General features: G+C 46.4%; 1 protein-coding gene and 1 long non-coding RNA gene across 2 annotated transcripts; one reads left to right on the top strand and one right to left on the bottom strand.

Moving 5' to 3' along the window:
• Nucleotides 1-18,787: 18,787 nt before the first annotated feature.
• On the bottom strand, nucleotides 18,788-20,444 carry LOC139085446 (uncharacterized). Its single transcript, XR_011543742.1, has 2 exons — nucleotides 20,248-20,444; nucleotides 18,788-19,107 (listed from the first exon to the last, which is right to left on the bottom strand). It is a non-coding gene; the product is annotated as an uncharacterized lncRNA (long non-coding RNA).
• A 447-nt stretch (nucleotides 20,445-20,891) lies between these two features.
• On the top strand, nucleotides 20,892-23,389 carry LOC139085445 (galectin-7-like). The gene is made up of 4 exons (XM_070632723.1): nucleotides 20,892-21,147; nucleotides 21,550-21,638; nucleotides 22,423-22,624; nucleotides 23,202-23,389. The coding sequence occupies exons 1-4, from the start codon at nucleotides 21,133-21,135 to the stop codon at nucleotides 23,313-23,315; spliced, it is 420 nt and encodes a 139-aa protein (XP_070488824.1). The 5' UTR covers nucleotides 20,892-21,132; the 3' UTR covers nucleotides 23,316-23,389.

Below are 23,389 nucleotides of genomic sequence, written 5' to 3'. Positions count from 1 at the left end.
GAAGTCCTCTGAGCGAATGTGGCCGACACATCACACTTGAGCAGGTGGCGCTTGAATCCAAGGGATGTGGGCTGAGGACAGACTTAAACAGTCTAGACCGCATCAAGAAAGGTCTGAGAAACGTGGCAGATTGCAGATTCCAAAGATGGCGACAATAATGTCTCCTGTCCCACAGGCTCTCCTGTGGTGTGACTTTGCCATTTTTCTCATCGAGTGTGTGTGCGTGGCTTCTAAGACCCCCTGAGCTGCCACATTAGCAGTCTGGTTATCCTGAGGCGACCATATTGGGAGGAAGCCCAAGACACCTGGAAAGGTCACGTGTCCACAGGTCCACACCGCTGAGGTCCAGCCGATCGCCAGCATCAACATGCAGACGGACATGTGAGTGCAGAAGCCTCCAGATGATCCAGCCCCAGCTTTCACATCATCCCCAGCTATTGAGTCTTCCCAGCTAACGCCCCAGACATTGAGAAGCAGAAACAAGCCACCCCTACTCTACCCTATCTGAATTCCTAATTCAAGGACCCTTGAGCAAACAAAACGGTTATTCTAAGCTTCCAGGTTGGGAGTAACGTGTTAAGCAGCAACAGCATGTAATATGGCTCCCTTCCTAAACCCCAGTAACAGGAACCGCTCACATGCAGGTGGCATGTCCTGCTGTGTGTCCCACGGCTCTGGGCACTTTACCAACATTAACCCTTTAGTTCCTCACTCCCATCTAATGAGGTAGGGACTCCTGTTATCCCATTTTACTGATACAGAGAGAAAAGTCACTGTCTTCAGATCATGCAGCCAGGAAATGCAGAGCCAGAAAATGATCCCAGACTTCTTCCCCTGTTTCCACTATGTTTTAAAGGATTTTTTTAAAGGGGTAAACCCTCACGGACAGAGAAAAGGAGAGAGAAGACAAGTTTAGGGACTGGATATGTGGTAACCTCTTGGTAGACTCTGAAAACTGAATCTCAGGCTGCAGGTGGGAAAGTAGAGAAGAGACTCATTGAACCCAGAACCCCCAAATTGCTCGGGAATCTGTGGCACCAGGTACTTCTGGAGGTGAGACTGCAAGCCGGAGGCTGAGATGTGGAGGAAATCCCCAGGACGGTGGTGAAGGAAGTTCAGGATGACAGCTGCCTGGGGTTTCCCACACAGAGCATATGGAGGACAGGAAAGGGAGAGAAGACATAGGGGACAGTCAGGGGCAAAAACTGAAACTGATAGAAGTCTAGATGCCTCCAAATGGACTGAGAGGTTTAGTCACGGGACAGAGAGCTCAGGATTCCGACTCATGAGACGTCCAGAGAGCTTAGCAAACGCTAAACGAGATGATCATTAACTCCAGGGGACATAGAAAGTTATGCAAGAAAGGAGGAATCACAAATACACCACACGGCTAGGTGGAGAGTGATGCTAATGGTGCCAACATAATGATCTAATCAAAACAACTTTGTAACTCTATTGGCCAACAGTGAGGGGAGCACATACACAGCAGAAGGGAGGAGGTGAGGAGACGAAAGAAAGCTACAGCCTCTTCCTCTTTAGTGGGAAGTCAATAGACAATGCTGCAAATAGAAAATTGCAGAAGCAGCAATAAGTAGATTATTTAGAGCTTATGGAGGTAAAGATCCAGCTAAAAGTGTTGTGCTTCTCCAAACGGGGCAATGAGGAGGGGAGATGGGGAGGGAACTGCTCTTTATCACCGTGAGCTTTGTAGAATTGTGTCTTTAAATGCTACGCATGTACATTTCTGACTGTACTAAAATTGGAGAGAAAAGAGACTCAGCAGAACTTCTGGGTCTTGACAAAAATTATTTGGATGTCTTCAGATACAGGTTTTCCCTTGTGACCCAAATCTCTCATCATGGTATGTTCCAGACAGAAAGAATGAGTAAGGTGGAGGGTCAAAATGGCTCTTCCTTGAGTGGGTCAGTTTCCTGCAAAGATCATTCCAGAAGCCCTACAGAGAGCATTGACTCACATGCCCTTAGCCATCTGTAGGTGCAAAGGAGGGTGGGTGCTGTGATTTTAAAGTACATCCACCAAGTCTTTGGCACTCCTTTTGCCATGAGGTGGGGTCTTGAATGCACGCCAACCTCAGTAGTTCACTCATAGCAAATAGAATGTGGAAAAAGGGATGCAGCATGACTTTCCAGACTAGGTCAGAGAAGGTGAGGCAGCTTCTCCTGGTGAGCCGAAGGGGCACTTGCTTTTGGAGCCCTGAACGGCCATGGAAGAAGTCCAGTTGCCCCAAGGATGCCTAGGCCTCCCAAGGAGGCCAGGTGTGGGTCCCAGACATGGTTTCCCAGACTCCATGGAGCAAAGACAAGCCATTCCCACTGTGCCCTGCCCAAACTCTTGACCTACAGAAGCCATGAGCACACACCCATAACATGGCTGTTTTAAGATGCTAAGCTTTGGGGTAATTTGTTCCACAACAAACGTAATTGCAGCTGGGAAATGAAATAGACATATTGCCACCCTGCACTGAGTCAGGAGTCTTTGATCAAGAGAGACAGTGGTAATGGATATTGGACAGTCAACTGGTGCTCCCTGCTACAGTCCACCCCTTTGGCTACAATAATGCTCATACATACACTTCTTCCCCTACCCACGGCACACTCACGCATCTTCCAATGGAGACAATATTAGGTTCCCATCTGGGTACTGTGTCAAGCTCAGAGTCCAGGATTTTGGAGGAAGACAGTCTTCTTTATCAGGCCCAGATGTGGCTGGCCCAGGACGCCCAATAAACAAAGGTGTAGAAAGAATTCTTATGTGGAAAAGGGGAAAAATGGAAGCACATAGCAGACACGGGCCCTTAGCAAAGACCAAGCCCGCTGGACGTGAACAGCGAAGACTGGTTCTGGTCCTGCCTCCAGGGAGCTTCTTCCTTGTCTCCGTGGCTCCCCATGGCCACATCTGGGGGTGGGGACGTTGGAGAGGATGTTCTTCTTGGGGATTGCATAAGTCCTGATTGTGAAATTTTGGAGCCCAGGTTTCATTTATTTCCCCCAACTTTTTGAAAATGTTCACACCTATAGAAAAGTTGAAAGAATGGTACAACGAGCACCTGTATAGAAGTCATCTTGTTCCCAGTTGTTATGATTTTACCCTATCTGCCATTTTGCTTGCTGTGAGCCATTGGACGGCAAGTTACCTCAGTGTGCAGTGTGCACTAAATACTGCGGTATGCATTTCCGAAGCATCATTTTCTTGTAGAACCCAATATGAATCACACCTCAAAAGACGGACACATGTAATCATGTTCAACTTTTCTCAGTTGTTCTAAAAATAACATCCTAATGAACCATAATTGACCTTGATATTTTATTTTTAAAGTACAGGGGTTTTTTTTCAATTTTTCCTCCACCCCACTACCCCAATTCAGTGGTTTCTACTATCTTCACAAGGCTGTGAAACCATCACATCACCTCTTCTATGTTTAACCTTTTGAGGAGCTGCCAGACTGTTTTCCAAAGTGGCTGCACCATTTTACATTCCTATGGGCAGTGTATGAGGGTGCTAATTTCGCCACGTCCTTGCCAACACTTGCTATTTTCCAATTTTGATTACAACCCCCTTAGTGTGTTGAAGTGGTATCTCATTGTGGTTTTGATTTTGATTTTCCCGATGACTGATGATGTTGAGCATCTTTTCATGTGCTTATTGGCCATTTGCGTGTCTTTTTTGGAGAAGTGTCTCTTCAAATCCTTTGCCCATTTTGAATTGTCTATCGTTTTATTGTCAAGTTGTATAGCACCAAACTTGACACCATGCGTTCTGATTTCATTCATAATCTCTGTAGTGGATTCTAAGTCTTCCCAGGGTTAGAGACACTCGTCCACATCCTACGATGCCTTTGAAAGATCTGAACGACCAAAATACCTCAAGCCTTTGGATGTCAAGCCCTAAAAGCAAATCCTATTATCCTTTCACCATCCCAGCGCAGGAATAGATTCAGACAGCTTGAACCACTGGGTCAAAGATGAAAAAAGACCTAGTTTCTAAGCGGCGTCCACAGATTACTTACGAAGTGCAAACGGGAAAATGTACCTTTAAATGGAGAAATCGGGCGGTCAAGACCTAACCCAATGATGAAACTTATCAGCAAGAGTGACATAACCTGATGTCATGCACGTCCTGATGTGAATATCACCACAAGGAAACGATCAGAAACTGGGACATTCTACGGAACTACTGCTCTGGAGTTTTGTAAAAAATCAGTTTCCTGTCAACCAAAAAGGGTAAAGGACTGTTCCACACGCGAAGACAATGACAAGACAACCAACCGAAACTTATTAACCTTCATTGGCTCCTGAAGGAGGAGGTCAAAAGACACAACTATATAAAATATTTGGGGGACCCATCAATTCTATCCCTAGGTATACAACCAGGAAACATGAAAACATGTGTTCATACAAAAAATTGTCCACAGAATGTTCAGAGAAGCATTATTCATAATCGCCAAGGGATGGAAACAACCCAAACATCCAGCATCTGGTGAACGGATGAACAAAATGTGGCATATTTGAACAATAGGATGTTAATCAGCCATAGAAAGGAATGAAGCACTGCTCCATGCTATGACGTGGATGAGCTTTGAAAACATTATGCTGAGTGAAAGAAAGCATCACACAGTGTAGGATTCCATTTGTGTGTAACGGCCAGAACAGGCAAATCCAGAGATAGAAGCAGATCAATGTGTTTCTCCAGGAACAGGGAAGAGAATGGGGAGGGGTGGTTTATGGGTGCAGGGTTTCTTTTCAGGGTGGCAAATTTCTTCCAAAATTACAGAGCCTTGATGGTGGCAAATTTTGTGAATATACTAAAACCCACTAAATTATATACGTTAAAAGCGTATACTAAAGGGTGTATTAAGGGTATGAATTCTATCTCAATGAGCTATTATTAAATGATGTTAACTTTGGTGCATTAAGAATGTGTAATGTTTTAAAGAACTTTAGCATATTAAAATAGCAAAACGAATAGCCTTGTGATTCCAATTTAAAGTATATAGTAATTGAGTAATGATTTAGATTTGTGAATTTAATTTAAAAATATGATTCCTATTACATTAAAAACAGTACAGGAACATTTAAAAGTAATTAAGACTCACTATATCTTTACGTCACTTAAACATTTTGAAACAATTGCAAAGTTACAGATTAGTTGCAAATACAACACGTCGTGAGTGGTCAATAGGAAGCCCGACCGCCCTGAGTGCTCTGATGAGTATCTACTGGAAACGAGGACATTCGTCTACACCGTCCACATCGGGAATTCGACACTGAGCCCCCACTGCCATCTGACCTGCAGACCCCATGCAAGTCCTGCCTGTCGGCCTGTAATGTCCCCTCCAGCAAAGGATCCAGTTCAGAGCCCGGCGATGGTTCGGCTGTCATGTCCTCTTAGCGTCCGTCCCTTCAGTCTGGAGTGGCCCCTCCCTCTTCCTTTGTCTTTCATGACCTTGGCACTTTAGAAGGTCGTGGTGGATGTTTCCTCGCATTAAGCTCAGGTGGTTCACTTTGGGCAGGAGACCCACGGAAGCGACCCCGTGTGCATCCTACCCAGCTGCCACGCCCTCCACGTGTCCCCATGCTGGTGAGGCTGACTTGGATGGATCATGGGATCAGTGTCCCATCCAGGCTTCTCCACCGTGAAGTTACCCTTTTGTCCCTTGTCATTAATAAGCATTTTGTGGGGCAGTGCTTGGAAATTAGACAAAAATTATCACATTCTTCATCAAACTTTTATCATTTCATTATTCACATCTGCTATAGACTGAAAGTCTGTGTGCCCGCAAATGTCTATGTTGAAACCGAATCCTCAGTGCATTGTGGAGGGGGAGCCATGGGGAGGAGGTGAGGTCATGAGGGTGGAGCCCTCACCAGTGGGGTGAGAGTTCTCATAAAGGGACCCCAGAGAGCTCCTTTGCCCCTTCAGACATGTGGGGACAGGGCGAGAAGAAGGCCGTCTAAGAGCCAAGAGTCAGGCTCTCACCAGTCACCCAGTATGTCGGCCCCTTGACCTTGGACTCCCCAGCCTCCAGAGGCTTGAGAAATAAGTTTCTGTGGTTTAGAAGCCAGCCAGTTGCTGATTTCTTGGTTACAGCAGCCCTAACAGAGTAAGACAACAGCAGTTGGGCTCACAGCTTCCTATTCCGTTCCCGGTACCATCTCGTGTGGCTCCCACTTCCCAGATCCCCCTGTGGGGTCCTCCAGGTGAGCTCACGCAGCCACAGTCCACGTGGCCCAGCCCCTCGTGAACGCTCCTTCTTCCCCGACGCAGAGCTCTTCTGCCCCGTCCTCCACTCTCCCAGTCCAGGCCTCGGAAACAGCCGTTTCTGCAAGAGTCCTTGAGTCCAGAAAGCTACGGTCTCGGAACCAAGATCTGGGCACAGGTGCACCCATCGCGATCCAGGCGTCTCTCTCAGGGGATGGAGGTGGGGGACACGTGAATGCAGATGTGTCTACACCTAGTAGGGCACGCAGAACGCCTCCTCCAGCCTCCCAGGATTGCTCAGCTGGGCCCAAGAGTTAAACTGACTTATCAAAGTGCCAGGTTAATGGGAGAAATGCAGACACATTTATATCAGTTTTATGTGGCACTGCAGCCCTCATAAGGAGGTGAAGATTCAAAGATGGCTGACCCTGAGTGGTTTTTATTTGTGGAACAATAGAGGCAATTGTGGGAAAGTAGCTAAACCAATAGCAGGGAGGCTAAAGGAAGATAAGAACTATTTCAACAAGGCCTGTTGGCATGGAATTCTCCAGGTCTCAACCTCATGATAAGAGCGTCACTGTCCTTCTGGGACAGGCGGGCGTCTTTCCCAGGCAGAGTTTATCTCCTTTTTCAGGAAGAAAAGGGAAACGAGAAGGTCATCTTGCATCTCTGTCTTGCAAGTGCCTTTGGCTCAAATTAATCCTTGTGCCAAAGGGGCATATGCTGGGGTGGCGTGTGTGCCACCCTCTGACATGCGCATGCGGATTTGCACCCACATTTATTTCTCTTTCATGTGCATATACTGCTCATCCGTCACGGAGGGCAATTCTGTGATTCCATTCTTACAGGACCTGAGTGGCGAATGCATGGGGACAGCAGGGGAACCGTGGGGGCCAGGGACTGGGCCGGGGAACGAGGAGCTGGGGTTAATAGGGACAGAGTTTCATTTGGGGAAGGTGGAAAGTTCTGGAGAGGGATGGCGGCCAGGGTTGCACAACATGTGAATGCACTTAATGCCACCGAACTGTCCACTTAAAAAGTGGTTAAAATGGTCAATTGTATGTTTTCATTTTTTCACAGAAAAAAAGTTTTTGTAAGGGACACTCCCATCTAAAACCACAAACAACTCAGGACGTCACCAGTTCACGTGGATGCCTCCAACTCCAAGCCAACCTCACAGGGTCCAAGGGCCTCCTCTCCTTTTCGGCATCTGCTCCTCCCTCCTCTGAGAGTGAGGGGGGTTCTGTCTCCCATCGCTGACACCCACGCCCCATTTCCTCCAGGGACGCCCTCCGCACCTCACCACCTCAGCACCTCCCAGGGGCCCCATCCCCACACAGACACCTCCTCCCCTGCTGGGGCCGGGCACTCCCCTGTCCTCTGCCCTCCATACCCGGGCCCGAGGACCAGCCTCTGCCCAGCGCCCTCCTCTCCTGCTCCCTCTGACCCCCAGGCTGGACCCACCCCCGGTGGAGGGGCACCTCCTCAACCCACTCAGACCCCCCAGGCCTCCCCACTCCAAGAGCCACGCTTGCTCACCCACCTACTGGCTGGAGGACCCCCTGGCCCAGCAAAGGAGGGAGAGGAGGGGGTAGGAGGGGAAAGAGCCAGGCCTGCATTTACAGTTCAAGCGTGGAACGCACAGGATTACTGATGACTTAGAGCTCACTGGACAATGGAACGCTTACAACTTAATACATGCAAATACATGATACATAACATGCAAAAATAGAATCCCACACGCAGCTTAAAATCTTGAAGAGGGTTTAATGAGCTCCGTTTATCAATGGAACCAAATGCTACAGAAAATGCTTCCCCTCGGCAGTGACCGGATGGGCACACTTGCCTATGTTTACGAATACAACTGTAGGGTTCCCATGGACTTCACAGCTTAAAAAAATAGATTTTTAAAAGGGGTATTATCCCCTTTTGAATGTTCATTTCCAAAACCAAGGGGCCTCCTAATATCTTCACTGTGCACAAAAAACAGCCAGAAGTCACCAAGAAGCTGACATTGACCGAGCCTGGACTTAATTCCTGCAACCACCATGAATGCAATGAGCTGCTTTTCACTTGCATTATTTCCTGAAGGAAGATGAAAATCAGGAAACAGGCAGCCTGCTGGCCACTCCATTTCTTGATTTTTATGACAAATGAACTTCATGGTCTTAAATACTGCAGGATGAGAGTTTTCCTGGGGCAGGGGCAAGGAGGGCTGGCTGCTTCCGGGGCGCCAGGAAACTTGATGGGGGTGCTGGTTGTGTAACCCTCCAGGACCCTCCAGGACCAGTTCAACTGACCTCATCTCTTATCAACAGAGTGACTAAGAATTGTCTTTCAGGAAGAAGTGAAACTGTCACTATTTGCAGATGACGTGATTTTATATACAGAAAAGCCTAAAGAATCCACCAAAAAACTTTTAGAAATAATAAAGGAATACGGTAAAGTCGCAGGACACAAGATCAACATATACAAAAATCAGTTGTGTTTCTGTACACCAACGACAAAGTAGCAAAAAGAGAAATTAAGAATATAATCCCATTTACAATTGCAACAAAAAGAATTAAATACCTAGGAATAAACTTAACCAAAGAGGTGAAAGATCTGTACACCGAAAACTATAAAACAGTGTTGAAAGAAATTGAAGAAGACACAAAGAAATGGAAAGATATTCCATGTTCATGGGTCAGAAGAATAAATATAGTTAAAATGCCTGTACTTCCTAAAGCAATGTATAGATTCAGGGCAATCCCTATCAAATTTCCAACATTTTTTACAGAAATAGAACAAAGAATCCTAAAATTTCCATGGAACAACAAAAGACCCCAAATAGCCAAAGGAATCCCGAGAAAAAAGAACAAAGCTAGTGTCGACGAAAATAATCCATAATCAATCTATAAATGAAAATTTGGGTGAGTTTATTCTGAGCTTAAATTTTAGGATTATAACCCGGGAGAGTCTTTCCACAAAGGAACAGAGCACTCCAAAGAAGTGGGGCTATACAGGGTAGTTATATACCCTCAAAGAGTATGTTTCACATATGATTGAAATGTCCCTTTTACAATAGTCACGAGGCTGCTCTGTCAGCACAGCGATTGATGGAAATGGCAGATAGGTCTGCTGTCTCAGTGAACGCCATGGGGTGGCAGGTGTGTTGCCTCGGGCTGGGAGGTCTCAGATGAGCGCTGCAATCGGTTCCCAGCCTAAAGAAAGATGCTTAATCTGTAAGGAGACGCCAACATTGGGAGGGGGAGAGAAGTTGCACCTTTATCTCAAGGGCCTTTTGCTCTTGCCTTAGGGAATCTCTAAAGCAGATATACAATGCATGCTCAACGGCCTCGGTCAGGCCCTTTTGGAAAGACAAGGTCAGGCTGAATTAGGTTTATACCAAATGGCTTCCTCATATTCTCCAATTTATCCTATTGCTTGCCATTTTTATTTGTCACTAGAGGCGTCACACTCCCTGATTTCAAAATATACTACAAAGCCATAGTAACAAAGACAGTGTGGTACTGGCACAAAAACAGACACACAGATCAATGGAACAGAATCGAGAGCCCAGAAGTAAACCCACAGATTTAGGGACAGCTTACATTCGACAAGGGAGCCAAGAGCATACAATGGAGAAAGGAGAGTCTCTTCAATAAATGGTGTTGGGAAAACTGGACAGCCACATGCAAAAGAATGTAATTAGACCATTACCTTACACCATGCACAAAAATCAACTCAAAATGGACTAAAGACTTGAAGGTAAAACTTGAAACCACGAAACTTCCAGAAGAAAACATAAGCAATATGCTCTTTGACGTTGGTCTTAGCAGCATATTTTCAAGTCCCATGTCTGACTGGGCAAGGGAAAAATGGAAAACATAAATGGGACTACATGAAACTAAAAAGCTTCCGCACAGCAAAGGAAACCATCAACAAAATGAAAAGACAACCTAACAATTGGGGGAAGATATTTGCAAACCATGTATCTGATAAGGGGTTAATACCCAAAATACACAAAGAACTCATACATCTCAATGACAATAAAACTAACAACCCAATTAAAAATGGGCCAAAGATCTGAACAGACATTTCTCTAAAGAAGATATATGGATGGCCAACAGGCATATGAAAAGATACTCAACATCATTAGCTATCAGGGAAATGCAAATCAAAACTACAATGAGGTATCACCTCACTCCAGTCAGAATGGCTATAATTAAGAAGACAGGAAACAACAAGTGTTGGAGAGGATGTGGAGAAAAGAGAACTTTTGTACACTGCTGGTGGGAGTGCAAACTGGTGCAGCCACTACGGAAAGCAGTATGGAGATTCCTAAAAAAATTAAGAATAGAACTACCATATGATCTAGCTATTCCACTACTGGGTATTTATCCAAAAAACTTGACAACGTGAATGTGTAAAGCTATGTGCACCAGTATTTTTCACAATAGCCAAGACTTGGAAGCAACCTAGGTGCCCATCAGGAGACAAATGGATAAAGAAGATGTGGTATATATACACAATGGAATACTACTCAGCCGTGAAAAATGATGCAATCTGGCCATTTGTGACAAGATGGATGGACCTTGAGGGTGTTATGCTAAGTGAAATAAATCAGAGGGAGAAAGTCAAAGACCGTATGATCTCACTCAGAAGATAAAAACAACAAGAAACAATCACACAGAGACAGAGATTGGATTGGTGGTTACCAGAGGGGAAGTGGGGAGGGAAGAGGGTGAAAGGGGTGATTAGGCGCATGTGTGTGGTGATGGATGGAAATTGTTCTTTGGGTGCTAAACATGACGTAATCTACAGGGAATTGAAATATAACGATGTACACCTGAAATTTATATAATGTTATAAACCACGTTATCACAATTTTTTAAAAACGGGGAAAAAAAGAATAAACTTCCAAAAAAAAATTGTCTTTCAGAAAAACTGTGAAGTCACATAGCCAGAGCATGCATAAAAGAAGAAATTGTGACCTGAAATGACCTCGGATCTAAAGATCCTCCTCCCCATGGATCCCAAGGACCAAACTTGAAAGTCAGACTCTTATCAGAAGCCAGGGGCCCCTCATTCAGGAAGACCCGCTGTTAAAACTAACTTCCCCACCACACCCCCACCATAAATGCTCGGAGCCCGCCAATCAAAGCCTGTCCCACGAGCATGTCCACGTGCCAGCCTGTCCTCCCTAACCTCTTACATTTTGCCCCAAATCCTGAATCGGGGAGACAGATCTGAGGGCACGTGCGCCCTATCTCCCTGCACATCGATATTGTGGAATAAAAGTTGATTTCTCCCCACAAAAGGTTGATGCCATAATTAATTGGCTTGTTTATGCACACCGGGCAGAGAACCCCAATTTTGTGCAGTAACAGTTGACGACCACGAAGGGTCGAAGGTCCTGTGACCGCCCCCCCGAGGCTCTGGAAGCCCCAGCGGGGTGTGGCGTCGTTCGTCTAGAGGCTCCACTGGTTGGATTCTCATTTCCCTGCTGCCGTGCTCCAGGCCCCGCAGCATTTTTTTTTTTTCCTTTGGGAGAAGAAACAGCTTCTGGATCCAGACGTCTCTAGTCTCTGGATAAGTAACTCTAAGAAAGTGACTATCCTTTTTTCAAAAACAATTTTTTTTTTTTTGAGGAAGATTAGCCTTGGACTAACATCTGCCACCAATCCTCCTCTTTTGCTGAGGAAGACTGGCTCTGAGCTAACATCTGTGCCCATCTTCCTCCACTTTATACGTGGGATGTCTACCACAGCATGGCTTGTGGAACGGCGCCATGTCCGCACGCAGGATCCGAACCAGTGAACCCCGGGTTGCCAAAGCGGAACGTGTCAACTTAACTGCTGTGCCACCAGACTGACTATCGTTTACCTCTCTCTCTGATTTGATTTCCTGGAAATATAAGTTTGCCTTGTATTCTGGAGAATCCTGGAGGGTTGAGACCCAAACATTGGGCCTGAACCACCCAAGGTAAGTGCAGGCAGGAAAAAAGTTTCACTCATGAAGCTGCTTCTAGGTCTGGGCCGGTCCTGGCGCTGGCTCTGACTTGCCCCTGGCAGTCTGGTTTTCAGTAGCTCCTGGCACTGGTTCTGAGCTGCTGCTGGCATGCTAGCTAGTATTCCGGTCTGTTATATGTAGAACTGTATTGTGTGTCAATGTTTGTCTGAGTTGAATTGGCTGTTTCGGCGACTGAGTTTCTCAGTAACGGTAACAAACTCTCTTTAGAAATTACCCAGTTGGTTGTGGCCATCTTGGGAAAAGCCCCCCATAAAATGGGGACAACTGTACAGAGCTGGTAAGACAACCTGGGATAATTCAGAGTTACAGTGGCCATTCTGGGCTCTTTGTGAGCTTTCATACCGAGAAACAAAGAAATCTTTAAAGAGTCAAGGGCTCCACCTTTCGACCTAGAGGTTCCAGGCGCTGCAGGTGTTTGCAGAGAACTGCGGAGTCTTACCAAGCTTGCTGTGTGTCCTGAGGGCCTGGCTGGATGATCGTCAGGTTGGGGGTTCCCAAAGCTACAGTGGGACTCCATTTATAGTCAGAGAGTCGGGCAGAAATTCAGGTTGCCCTCCTGTCTGTGGCTCAGGGTTCTACCAAACTGCCATCAGCCTCAGGAGAATTACACTGGCCATTAGGAGAAAGCCTGGGCTGGGCTTCCATTGTGAGGCTCTTGAGTTCGGAGATGCCTACACTTTTCAGGATCTGGTTCCAGCTGCTGCATAAATATACTTTTGACCGGCCGTGTCTAAATTCTGAAACAATGGGAAATGCTCATTCGATCCCCACCTGTAGCCCCTTAGGCTGCATTTTCCTGCATTGGATGACTTTTAGCTATGAGGACATAGTGTGAGCTACTGGGTACGCCTTGGTTTATTGACCCCCTCCTCCCAGAAACAGCCTCTATTTTACATTGTCTCTGTTTTGTTGCATAGTTTGTCATAAAAAGAAAAAAACCTCAGGGCAAGACACAGGCATCTCCATAAGCCTGTTGTCTGAATGGGCTTTGCCATAGGGCCCGCCTATGGAGTATGCACGTAAGGTGGAAGCTGTTGCTATGGGACTTCTTGGAAGCCAAAAAAGGTCGCGGTACTGGTGGGTACAGGTTGAGCAGTTAAGAGCCATTAGGGTGCTTGCCACGTCAAGAAGACTCCCGTGACAGGACAAATTGGTCATGGATCAGGGTACATGATGACAGGTCCCCTGCCAACCTGAAGAAAATGTTTGTGCAATGACGAGTTACTCTGTAAAGTGCATATAGTGCCCAACCCCACAGCACCTCCCCACTGGGTGTTAGTCTGGCTCCGAGAGACCCAAAGCATAGCTAAAGCTGTTAATGTGCATGTAAGATGAGGGCTTTTTTTCTTTTGTCTTGTTCTGTGTCTTGGTTCTGTGACCTCTTTGGTCATGAGGGGTCCCAGTCCATCAGGGGCCTTTGTCATATCAACCATCATTGCTTGTCAGTGCACTACCATCTGTGCAGCAGAAGCCTTTGTTTTCCTGGACTATTTTTGGGAGAGAACTTTCTGGACCTTGTGAGGACTGCTTCTTTTGCAATTTCTTTTGGGGACTCCTCTTGCGTCCATAGTTAAGCCATAGATGCTTATTGGTTTGAGTTGCTATTAAGATCCTACTCGCCAATGGTCAGAGGATGGATTCTTAAATTGGAAAAACTGCTGAATTGAAAAATGCAGCTGAAAGGGTGGGTCAACCTCTTTCCAGTTCTTTGGGAAGATGGAAGCAATCATCTTTGTCTTGCAAATCTCTGCAGGGCCTGGGGTGTGGCTCTAGAAGGCGGTTCAAAGTTCACTTGTCCTTTTCCAATCCCAATGCCAAGCCTCCCCCATTCCTCTCCAAATGCTCATAGATACCGAGACGTTAGAAACCAATAAGGCAAATATGCCCCAGAAACTCCATCTTGGAGAAAGCTTGAGTGGTTTCTCTGTGCCTTTGTGATGTAGCTGGACAGACAGGTCAACCTATAATGTCATTTGAGTTACAACCTAATTTCTGAGAAATCAAGAGCAATTGTCCTTAAAAAAATCCTTGCAAGACTGGAAATGCAGCTCTAGAGGCAGTTCAGGTTCCACCCGTTTGCCTTATCTCAAAGAGCTTGCCAACCCTCTGGGGTCTATCTAGACCGTCACTGATTCCTAGGACTGAAGGAAAAAAAAAGGAAAAAGGAAAGAAAAATGTCCATAAGTGTGCCCTCACCAAAATCTAGCATCTTGAGTGTCTTCTCCACAAATATTAGTAAAAAAAAAAAAAAAAAAAAAAAGGCTTAAAACAAAATTTGGATTCATAATTAGGGAACTTTGTACCTGATTCATGGCAGTAATTTTAAATCAATAGCTGTGGAGACTCTGTGTATGTGTGTCTTCATGTATGTTTTATATGTGTGATACTTTACCTCCAGGTGGCATGGCCAAAATTAAGATCTCTAAAGTAAGTGCTTCCATAAATTATTTCTAAACGCAACTAACCCAAATTTCTGTCAAATTAACATGGTATAAATTAATATTTGGTAACTGAAAGCTGATTTAAGATTGTTGGTTTGATGAAAATGGACATGTCGTCAGAATTATCAACATTGGATACACTGCAGGCAGGCAGCCTTTATTCTACATTTATGGGTCAAATAAGCTAATGTTCTCTCTATTACAAAACTAGTTAACAAAAATAATAACCTAAAATGATGGCTAATTTTGTCTAATGCCTCATGAAGTTTGTAGGCAATCTAAATAATTATTGGGAATGGGTCAACTAAATGTATGTGAAAAAGTTAAAAGTGTTGGGTGAACTTTTTAGTGTTGTGACATGTATATTTAAGATAACTTCCAGAATCTCTCTGGTAACTTGAAACTATGAAGTTTTTCTAGGTGAAATTAAATGATAAAAAAAAATTCATTGGATATCTGGGTCATTTTCAAATAAGATAACATACCAAAACATTATCGCTAAATTTGTCTAATTTTATCTACTTTTGGCTTCTTATTACAAAGAAATAAATATATTTGCGTCAATTAGTAAATATGCTTTGTATTTCATTAAAGATTATACAATGAAGTAGCATGTTTCTAGAAATTATGAAAAATGTCTAGAATGCTAGTAAAAAAGTTCATAACTGCTTTGTAGTTTTCACTAAGGTCTGTAAGGGTTAAGAATTTTAACTAATATGTGTGCTTAAAGCTACTAAAAATTAATAAGGAAAACATCTGTGTATTCAAGGAAAGTAAGATTTATGTTTTCAGCAAAGAATGTATAAAGAATGGAAATATTTTGTTTGTTCTGTTAAGAAAGATAGCCTTGTCCTAAAGTACTAGAAGGAAAAAAGAAAGGCATAGGAAAAATTCTGAATGTAAAAAAAAAAAGTATAGAAGGTTTGTGGAAGAGGACACTAAAAAGAGTATTATGCATGGTCAAGTGGGCTAAGAGTGAAGTAAATCGAATTAAGTAAATGAGTTTTAATGTCAAAAATAAACTGGTGCAAAAATTAAAATTTGATTCTCTCTCTTAAAAGGATAATTTTCTTGGACTTTTTGTCTGCTCTTGATAAAGAGGTTATAAAAGGTTTTTCTTTACATTTGAGTAAGTATACCTAAAAGATAGAAGATCTATGTTTTGTTAAAATAATTTCCTATGTTCGAAAAGACTGAGGTCTCTCTACTAAGGCTTTTTTTTTTTTTTTTACACTATTTAACTCTCTGTTTGCCCTTGTCTGTTTCTGTTGTCACTTTGATTGAATGGATAACTGAGCATTGTTTCCTATTTGACCAAATGTCTTAAACCCTTCTGATACATTTGACAAGCTTCCCCAAAAATTCAAATCCTAAATGAAGGCTTTCTTTTGACCTAAAAGAAAAAATTTTTCTTTGAGAATTTTCAGAGGACACTTGGGACTCCTGAAAGAAATTTTTTCTCTCTCTTCCTATAAAGAAGAAGACACTAAACTAATTAGGCTTATTTTGTATGTTAAATTATGTGGGATGCTTTGCCAAATAAGTGATGATAAACTTCTTAGATGGTATTATGTGGGTAAGAGTTATTGAAATAAATGTTATAAAAATTATATAACATTCCTAAAATTCTGATCTGTCCTGGTTGTCAGCCATAATTCTAATTACTATCTTGAAGTGTTGTATGTCACAGAAATAGCCAAGTTTGTCAATTGCTCTTTTGAGTCTTTTGTCATTTGCAGATAGTTGCTGATTTACTCTGATTCTTTTGCAAATATGTTTCATCTGCAGAGAGATTTTTGGAAAGGGCTCTAACACTTACTCTAGAATACAGGTTTCTGATAAACCTACATATCATAAAACAGAACTGGGTAAAAAAGTACTGAGCTCTAATGGAGAAATTGATGAGCATGAAACTGCTAACAGAAGATTAAGATCAAGACTTGATTACACAGGACTGAATGAACTGATGAGAATGATTATAATTTCTATGGCTTTTCCTTTGAAATATTGCTAATTTTTTTAATGTTTTGTTCTGCCTAGATTTAAGGAAACCTTTTTCTCTTTCTCTTAAGCTAACTATGACTTATAGCAACTTGGTAAAACTATGCCTTTGTAAGTAAAATTGAAACATTTATCTTTTTCTCCATACTTGATCCCTCCAGAATTTGTAAACTCTTAGTGAGTAAATATTCTTGTTTTCATGGTAATATAGTTATTTGCGTAAGTTCAATAAGAATTTGTTCTCCTTTTAACAGGACACAATTGGAAACATTGGTTATATTACCAAAGCTTTGACTGGAATGTCATATTGGAGAGAAAGACACAGTCTTAGATATGACAAGACTGCTTTTGAGGAATAAAGGTTGATTTTATGGAATAAAGTCTCCTGGAAATATTGGCCTGATACTTTGTTAACAGGGTTCCCAGCAACCTTATCAGGTGAGTAAAGAAGGTCACTTCCCTGACAGATGCAAGGGATCTCAGGATATTTGGGGACCTCAAGAAAACAGAGACATCCACCCAAATCTTTAGGTATTGCAGGCAGAGTCTGATGACAAGTCCTTGGCTGAGCTTTCCTGGCCTCAAGATGCCTTTAAAGTTCAATCTTAGATTCTAGATTCCTTATGAAATGTTCCAGCAAAGCAGATCTGAAAGAGCATATATGATCAATTGCTATTCTTGCTGTACTTATGTAAATAATTGGGCCAAGTTCATTGAAACTACACTTATTTTGGCAACCAAGAGTCTTAATTGGCTGTCTTTGGTAAAAATGAGGGTGATTTTAGAGAGAAAGATTATGTTTCAATAGAAACTATAGTACACATTCATGGATATTAGGTTCTAGTTCTGATCATTGTCTTTGAGATTTTTGTTTTATATCTATTAACTGGACTGGATCCTGAATTCTTCTAGTCTCCTGAAATATCTGGCTACAAATCTCCAAACTAATGTTTTCAATTTCTTCCATCACTTTCATTTGAAATCATTGAGAGCTGAAACTGCCCTTTTCCCTGAAGCCCTGCAAACTGAAGCTGGACAACTTGATATAAACTTAAGAGAGCTTTCTGTCTGTTGCTGTGTAAGCCACTCAGAAACATACCTGAACACCTGATCACATCATCAGAGACATTTCAAACTGCAAAAGATGATTTGTCTCTGACACCTAGAGATCCTTTGACTGGCTGTTCCCTGGGCTCAGAAACTGGTTTATAATTTGCTCCCATCATTAACCTTGTTTTCCTTTTTGTTTCTCTAGAAATGCTTCTTATTATATAACTGGTTATTTGCTTACTCAATATAGGCCTAACTTTGGGAGCCCACCTGCATCACCATCTTACTAAGAGATTGGTTTAATGAGATGGAACGACCTATGCCCTTTATCAGCAGGAAGAAGTTAGAGCAGTCATCACCCTATGTCCCTCAAGATTGAGGAATGAACAACAAAAAAAGAAGGATTTGTAACCACAGGCCCTCCAGGACCAGTTCAACTGACACCATCTGTTACCAACAGAGTGATTAAGAATTGTCTTTCAGAAAAACTCCAAAGTCATCTAGCCAGAGCATGCATAAAAGAGGAAATGGTGACCTGAAACGACCTCAGGACTAAAGATCCTCCTCCCCACAGAACCCAACGACCGGGACACAACCAGAACTTGACAACTGGACTCTTGTCAGAAGCGAGGGGTCCCTCATTCAGGAAGATCTGGTGTTAAAATTCCTTCCCCACCTTGTTGTAAATGTTTAAAAGCTTACCATATATGCTTGAAGCCCACCAATCAAAACCTGTCCCATGAACATTGCCACATGCCAGCCTGTTCTCCCTAAACTCTTAAATATTGCCCCAAATCCTGAATTGGGGAGACAGATCTGAGGGCACACACCCTTGTCTGCCTGCACATCGATCTCACAGAATAAAAGTGGATTTCTCCCCCTAAAGGCCGAGGCCATAATTAATTGGCTCGTTCACATGCATCAGGCAGAAAACCCCAATTTTGTGCAGTAACAGTTGCACAGGTGTGTGCATTTGTCAAAACTCATCAAAGTATTCCGTTAAAATCTGCACAATTTATGATTGTGAAATGTGGTGTGAGAAAAAAAGGAATAATGGGAAATAAATACAATCACTATTTATTTGGAAATGAAAAAATATATGCATCTCCCAAAATTATTCCAAAACTGATATAAAGATAATCAACACAAATAAAAACAGATCCATCAAGGATGAGCGTATGTGGGTTCCGAGAAATGAACTGGTGATTAAACAGATAATAGACTGAATGGGAACATTTGGCCAAACGCCAAAGTCAAGTGTGGACCTGCAGGTTGGCAGCATGTGAAGAAATATCCAGCCACGATGAAGAAATCTGGGAAGGTGAGTCATTGGGATCAGCAGCAATCCACAGGATGAGGCAGGAAACACAGACGGCCTTCTCTATAAGAGTAGTGGAGGCCATCATGCTGGGAAACTCTCCACCCTAGTTCTTGCTGTTAAAACCTCAGACCCACTGTCTTCTCTATTTAAAGTCCCAATAATGAGCCCTTGGCACTCAGACCTGACCTCCAGCCCAGGCCTGATGCCTTCCTCGCTGTGTGGCCTTGGCTGAGAGGCTGCCCCTCTCTGAGCCTCACTTTTCTCCTCTGCAAAATCGGGGTGTTTGCATCCTCCGTAAATGCAGCCGCCCAGCCTCATTCTCCGAGGCCCTTGCTCCCTGAACTGCACCACCCCCTGGGGAGCCTCGTGTGTGGGGAGGGGCAGGGAGAGAGTCTGGGAGGCCTGGGGACGGTGGGGTGGTAGGTCGGGTTCGTAGTCTGGTGTCTCCACCCAAAGTTTCCATTCCCAACCCATCTCTGGCCCAGGCCTCTGCCCCCTATGGGGTGGGGCAGAAATAGGGTTATGGGAGGAGGGTGGGGCACTGGGGAGCAGGCCTGCAGGCTGTTAGGAGGGGATTCTGCTCAGCCTCCTCCCCCTCCCCTCTCCCTGCCTTCTAGAACCATCTTTCAGCCTTCTCCCTCTGACCCCGCCCTTCCTGGCCTGGGTTCCTCTTCTGGAGTGTTGGGTTATGGGGGCTGGAAATGGGCCTGGGTGGAGGGTCCCACATATTCTCTTCCTTGGGCTGGTGGGGGGGTGGGTTCTAGAACACCCTGCACTCCACCCCCTTGTCCTGAAAACCAGGTGGGAGAGGAGCAGTTCTGGGAGGTGGGTCAAGACGGAAACTTAGAGGAGAGAAACACGAACTCGTGGTGGACTGAGTGAGAGACACGGGGAGACAGAGACCCAGAGGGAGACTGGGGCATTCACAGAGACAGAAGAAACACAGAGAAACTTCCAGAGATGAAGAGAGCCAGAGACACAGTCAGCATGCTAGTGCACAGCTGTGTGCTTTGGGCCAATTGCCCCGCCTGTCTGAGCCTCAGTTTCCCCGTCTGGCATTGTGGGTGTTTGACGCCCCTCCGGCCCGGCCTGTGCTGAGCATCAGTGATGCTTGTCTATCCCTGGCAGACCCAGAGGCTCCACGATTGGCAGCTGTTGTTACTCTGTTTCCTTCCCCACCCATATTTCCCGAATGCTTACCGTGTGTGGGCGCTGCTCTGGGCACCAGGGCACGGCTGCCACTTCAGGCACGAGTCCTGCCCCTCGCAGCCCCATGTTCCATGACGATGTTGTTGCCACAGTTATTACACTAGGACAGAGCGTCAACTGGAATTTCCGGGGAGACACTTCCTCAGCCGTGGGCTGCAGGGCCAAACCTGGGAGAGAGGGGTCCGGAGCTGCAGCCCCGGGTTGGCCTCTCAGGACCCACGTTTTCCATGATCAAATGGGCATGAGTGTCTTTGCTCTCTGCTGGGCAGGGGGAAGGTAGGGCTGGCTGCAGGGTGGCTCAGGGAGCCTTCTCTGCTGTCATTATTATTATTATAATTATTAATTTTTGCTGGGAAAGGTTCCCTCTGAGCTATCTGTTGCCAATTTTCCTCTCTCTCTTTTTTTTCCCCTCCCCAGAGCCCCAGTGCATACTTGTGTACCCTCATTGTAAGTCCTTCTAGTTCTTCCATGTGGGTGGCTGCAACAGCATGGCTACTGACAGACGAATGGTGTGATTCCACAATGGGAACAGAACCGGGGCTGCCAAAGCAGAGGGTGCCAAACTGTAACCACTAGGCCATCGGGGCTGGCTCTGTTGTTATTATTATTATTAACTGTCCCTGTCATTTTTAGGTCAGAGAAGCGGGGCAGCCACCTGGGAACCCTCAGTGAGAGGAGGGAGTGAGAGGCCCCAGAAAGAGGGTGCGGGGCCAGCCTGGCCTCGGGGCCAGGGTCTGAGCCAGGTGTGGGCGGTGGGTGTGGAAAGGGGTGAGGTGAGTCAGCAGGGCCAGCCACACCCTGCTTTTACTTAAGGCCCCAGCAGCCATCCCTGCCACCACCGCTGCCTGTCCCGCTGCCTGTCCCACTGTCCCAGCCATGGCAGGGAGCTCTGTGAGTGCCTCAGGGGTCTGAGGCCTTGGGGGGTCTTGGACGCCAGGCTGCACCAGACTTGGGGAGGGCCTGGGGCCTGGCTGGGGTCCCCTGTCTCAAGGGAGAAAGTGGGTGCTGGGGTGTGCTATGAAGAGTCTGAGTGGTGGCTGACTCCACCCATCCGCATGCTCCCATCTCTTGGGTCCTTCCTCTGGGTTTCTCTCTCTGGAGACTTTTGTTGATTCTTTGTGTTTCTCTCTCCAGCTGTCTCCCTGTCTCGGGCTCTCTTTCCTTCTCTCTGTGCCCTTTCTTTTCTCTGATTCTGCTGGTCTGGGTCCTGTCCGTTTCCTCCCTGGGGCTGAGGCATCATTTTCCCTCCTCTGTCTCCCTGCTCACATGGCCCCCTAACCCCTTCTCCTGCAGGTCGTGCTGCACAAGAGCCCGCTGCCTGAGGGCGTCCGAGTGGGCAACGTGATGAGAATTCGTGGTGTTGTCCCCGACAATGCTGGCCGGTGAGACCCCAGGCCCCAGCGGGAAGGGGTGGGTGGGCTCCAGGCTCAGCTGACCCCAACTTCTTCCAGCCCAGAGGTCAGGGCGCCAGAGCCACCTTTGACCCCCGGGGTTTTGGGACCCCTAGGCCATTTCTGACCTTCTGGAATCTGATGTCTTCACTTTTTGCCCCCTGACTGTGGAGCTGGGGTCCCCATGTCTCCCTAAGAATCTGGGGCTCCATGGCAAACTCGGGGTTCCTAGTCCTATGACTTCCAGTCTGAGTCCAGGAACTGTGGGAACATGTCCTGAGACGTGGAGGTGCCCTGGCATCTGGGAGGCCTTGACAGTTGGTCCTATGACTTCCTGGGTCCGGGAACGTCAGGCTTCCTGGGCCTCTAGGGTGCCTGAAAATACTGGGTCCCTGGGATTGGGACCCTCTAGCCCTCTGGGAATTAGGGATGCCCCGGGAATGGGGAGCAGCCTGGCCATCAGCACCACGACTCCTTGGCAACTCCCAGACTGTGTGGAAATGAGGGGTCCCAGGCCACTACACAGTGACCCTTTTCTCGGTGGATATATGACCAGGCCCCCAATCAGATTTTGGATGCCCTGGTATCTGGGCTCCCTGGCCACCCGTCCACAACCCCTCCTTCTGTGGTGTGTGACAATCTCATGTCCCTATAAATCTGGGTGTGCTCCTGCCATGGCGAGTCCTGTCCCCTGACCCTGACCTTGGTCTGGGTGGGTCTCAGCCTCTGACCACCATCCAATGCGCGCCGCCCCCCCCCGCCCCCCAACTACCAGGTTCTTTGTAAACCTGCTGTGCAGCGAGGGGCCCGAGGCCGAGTATGCCCTGCATTTCAACCCGCGGCTGGACAGGTCCGAAGTGGTCTTCAACACTATGGAGCAGGGCCGCTGGGGCCGAGAGGAGCGCGGCCAGGGCATTCCCTTCCAGCGTGGGCAGCCCTTCGACGTGCTCATCATCACCACCGAAGATGGCTTCAAGGTGTGTCTTCCCCGCAGGGATGGGTGCCGAGACCCAGGTCCCTCAGCAGTTGGGGGAAGGCCCCTGGTGGAGCTAGCCAAGGCTGGGCGCCTGTCCCCAGTCCGTCGCCCTCCCCTGGTGCAACCCCATTGATGTCGGAGGGCAGGTGTGTGGCAGGGGCCGGACCAGCGAGCAAGAGCCAAGCGCCCAGGGTGGGGGTGTCCCAGCGGGGAGGCGTGGCCCCCATTTCCGTCCCGACCCCACTGCCTGTCATTCATGCTGAGCTAGCCTCTCGGCGGCTGGGGCTAGGCCGTGCTCAGACACTTGCCCAGACACAAGTCCCCACGGGAGTGGTCGCCGCAGACCCTCCTCCACCAGGCCGTCAGGAGTGGGCCGTGGACGCCGGAATCGTGGGCATCACGGCCCCGCCAGCCCTTCAAAGCGCTCGCGTGCACCAGGCAACTCACTGAACCCCCGCGCCGTTAGAACGCACTGCAGCCCCGTTTTCCCAGTGGGCCCAGGTCACACAGCGTGGGGCCGGACGGGCCCGACCCCGCAGTCGGCCTCCGGGTCCTGAAGCCCCGACCCTCCCCTGCAGGCGGTGGTCGGAGACTCGGAATACTACCACTTCCGCCACCGGATCCCGCCGGCGAACGTGCGCCTGCTGGAAGTGGGTGGAGACCTGCAGCTGGATTCGGTGAAGGTCTTCTGAGCCCTCCTGGGTTGCGGGTGAAGGGCGGAAATGGGGTCCAGGGCCCTTGGATGGCAAATAAAATGTGAGCTCGC

This window comes from Equus przewalskii, chromosome 9 (genome assembly GCF_037783145.1).
Source record: "Equus przewalskii isolate Varuska chromosome 9, EquPr2, whole genome shotgun sequence".
In the NCBI taxonomy this organism is placed as follows: Eukaryota; Metazoa; Chordata; class Mammalia; order Perissodactyla; family Equidae; genus Equus; species Equus przewalskii.
This window is presented reverse-complemented; position numbering and strand designations above follow the sequence as displayed.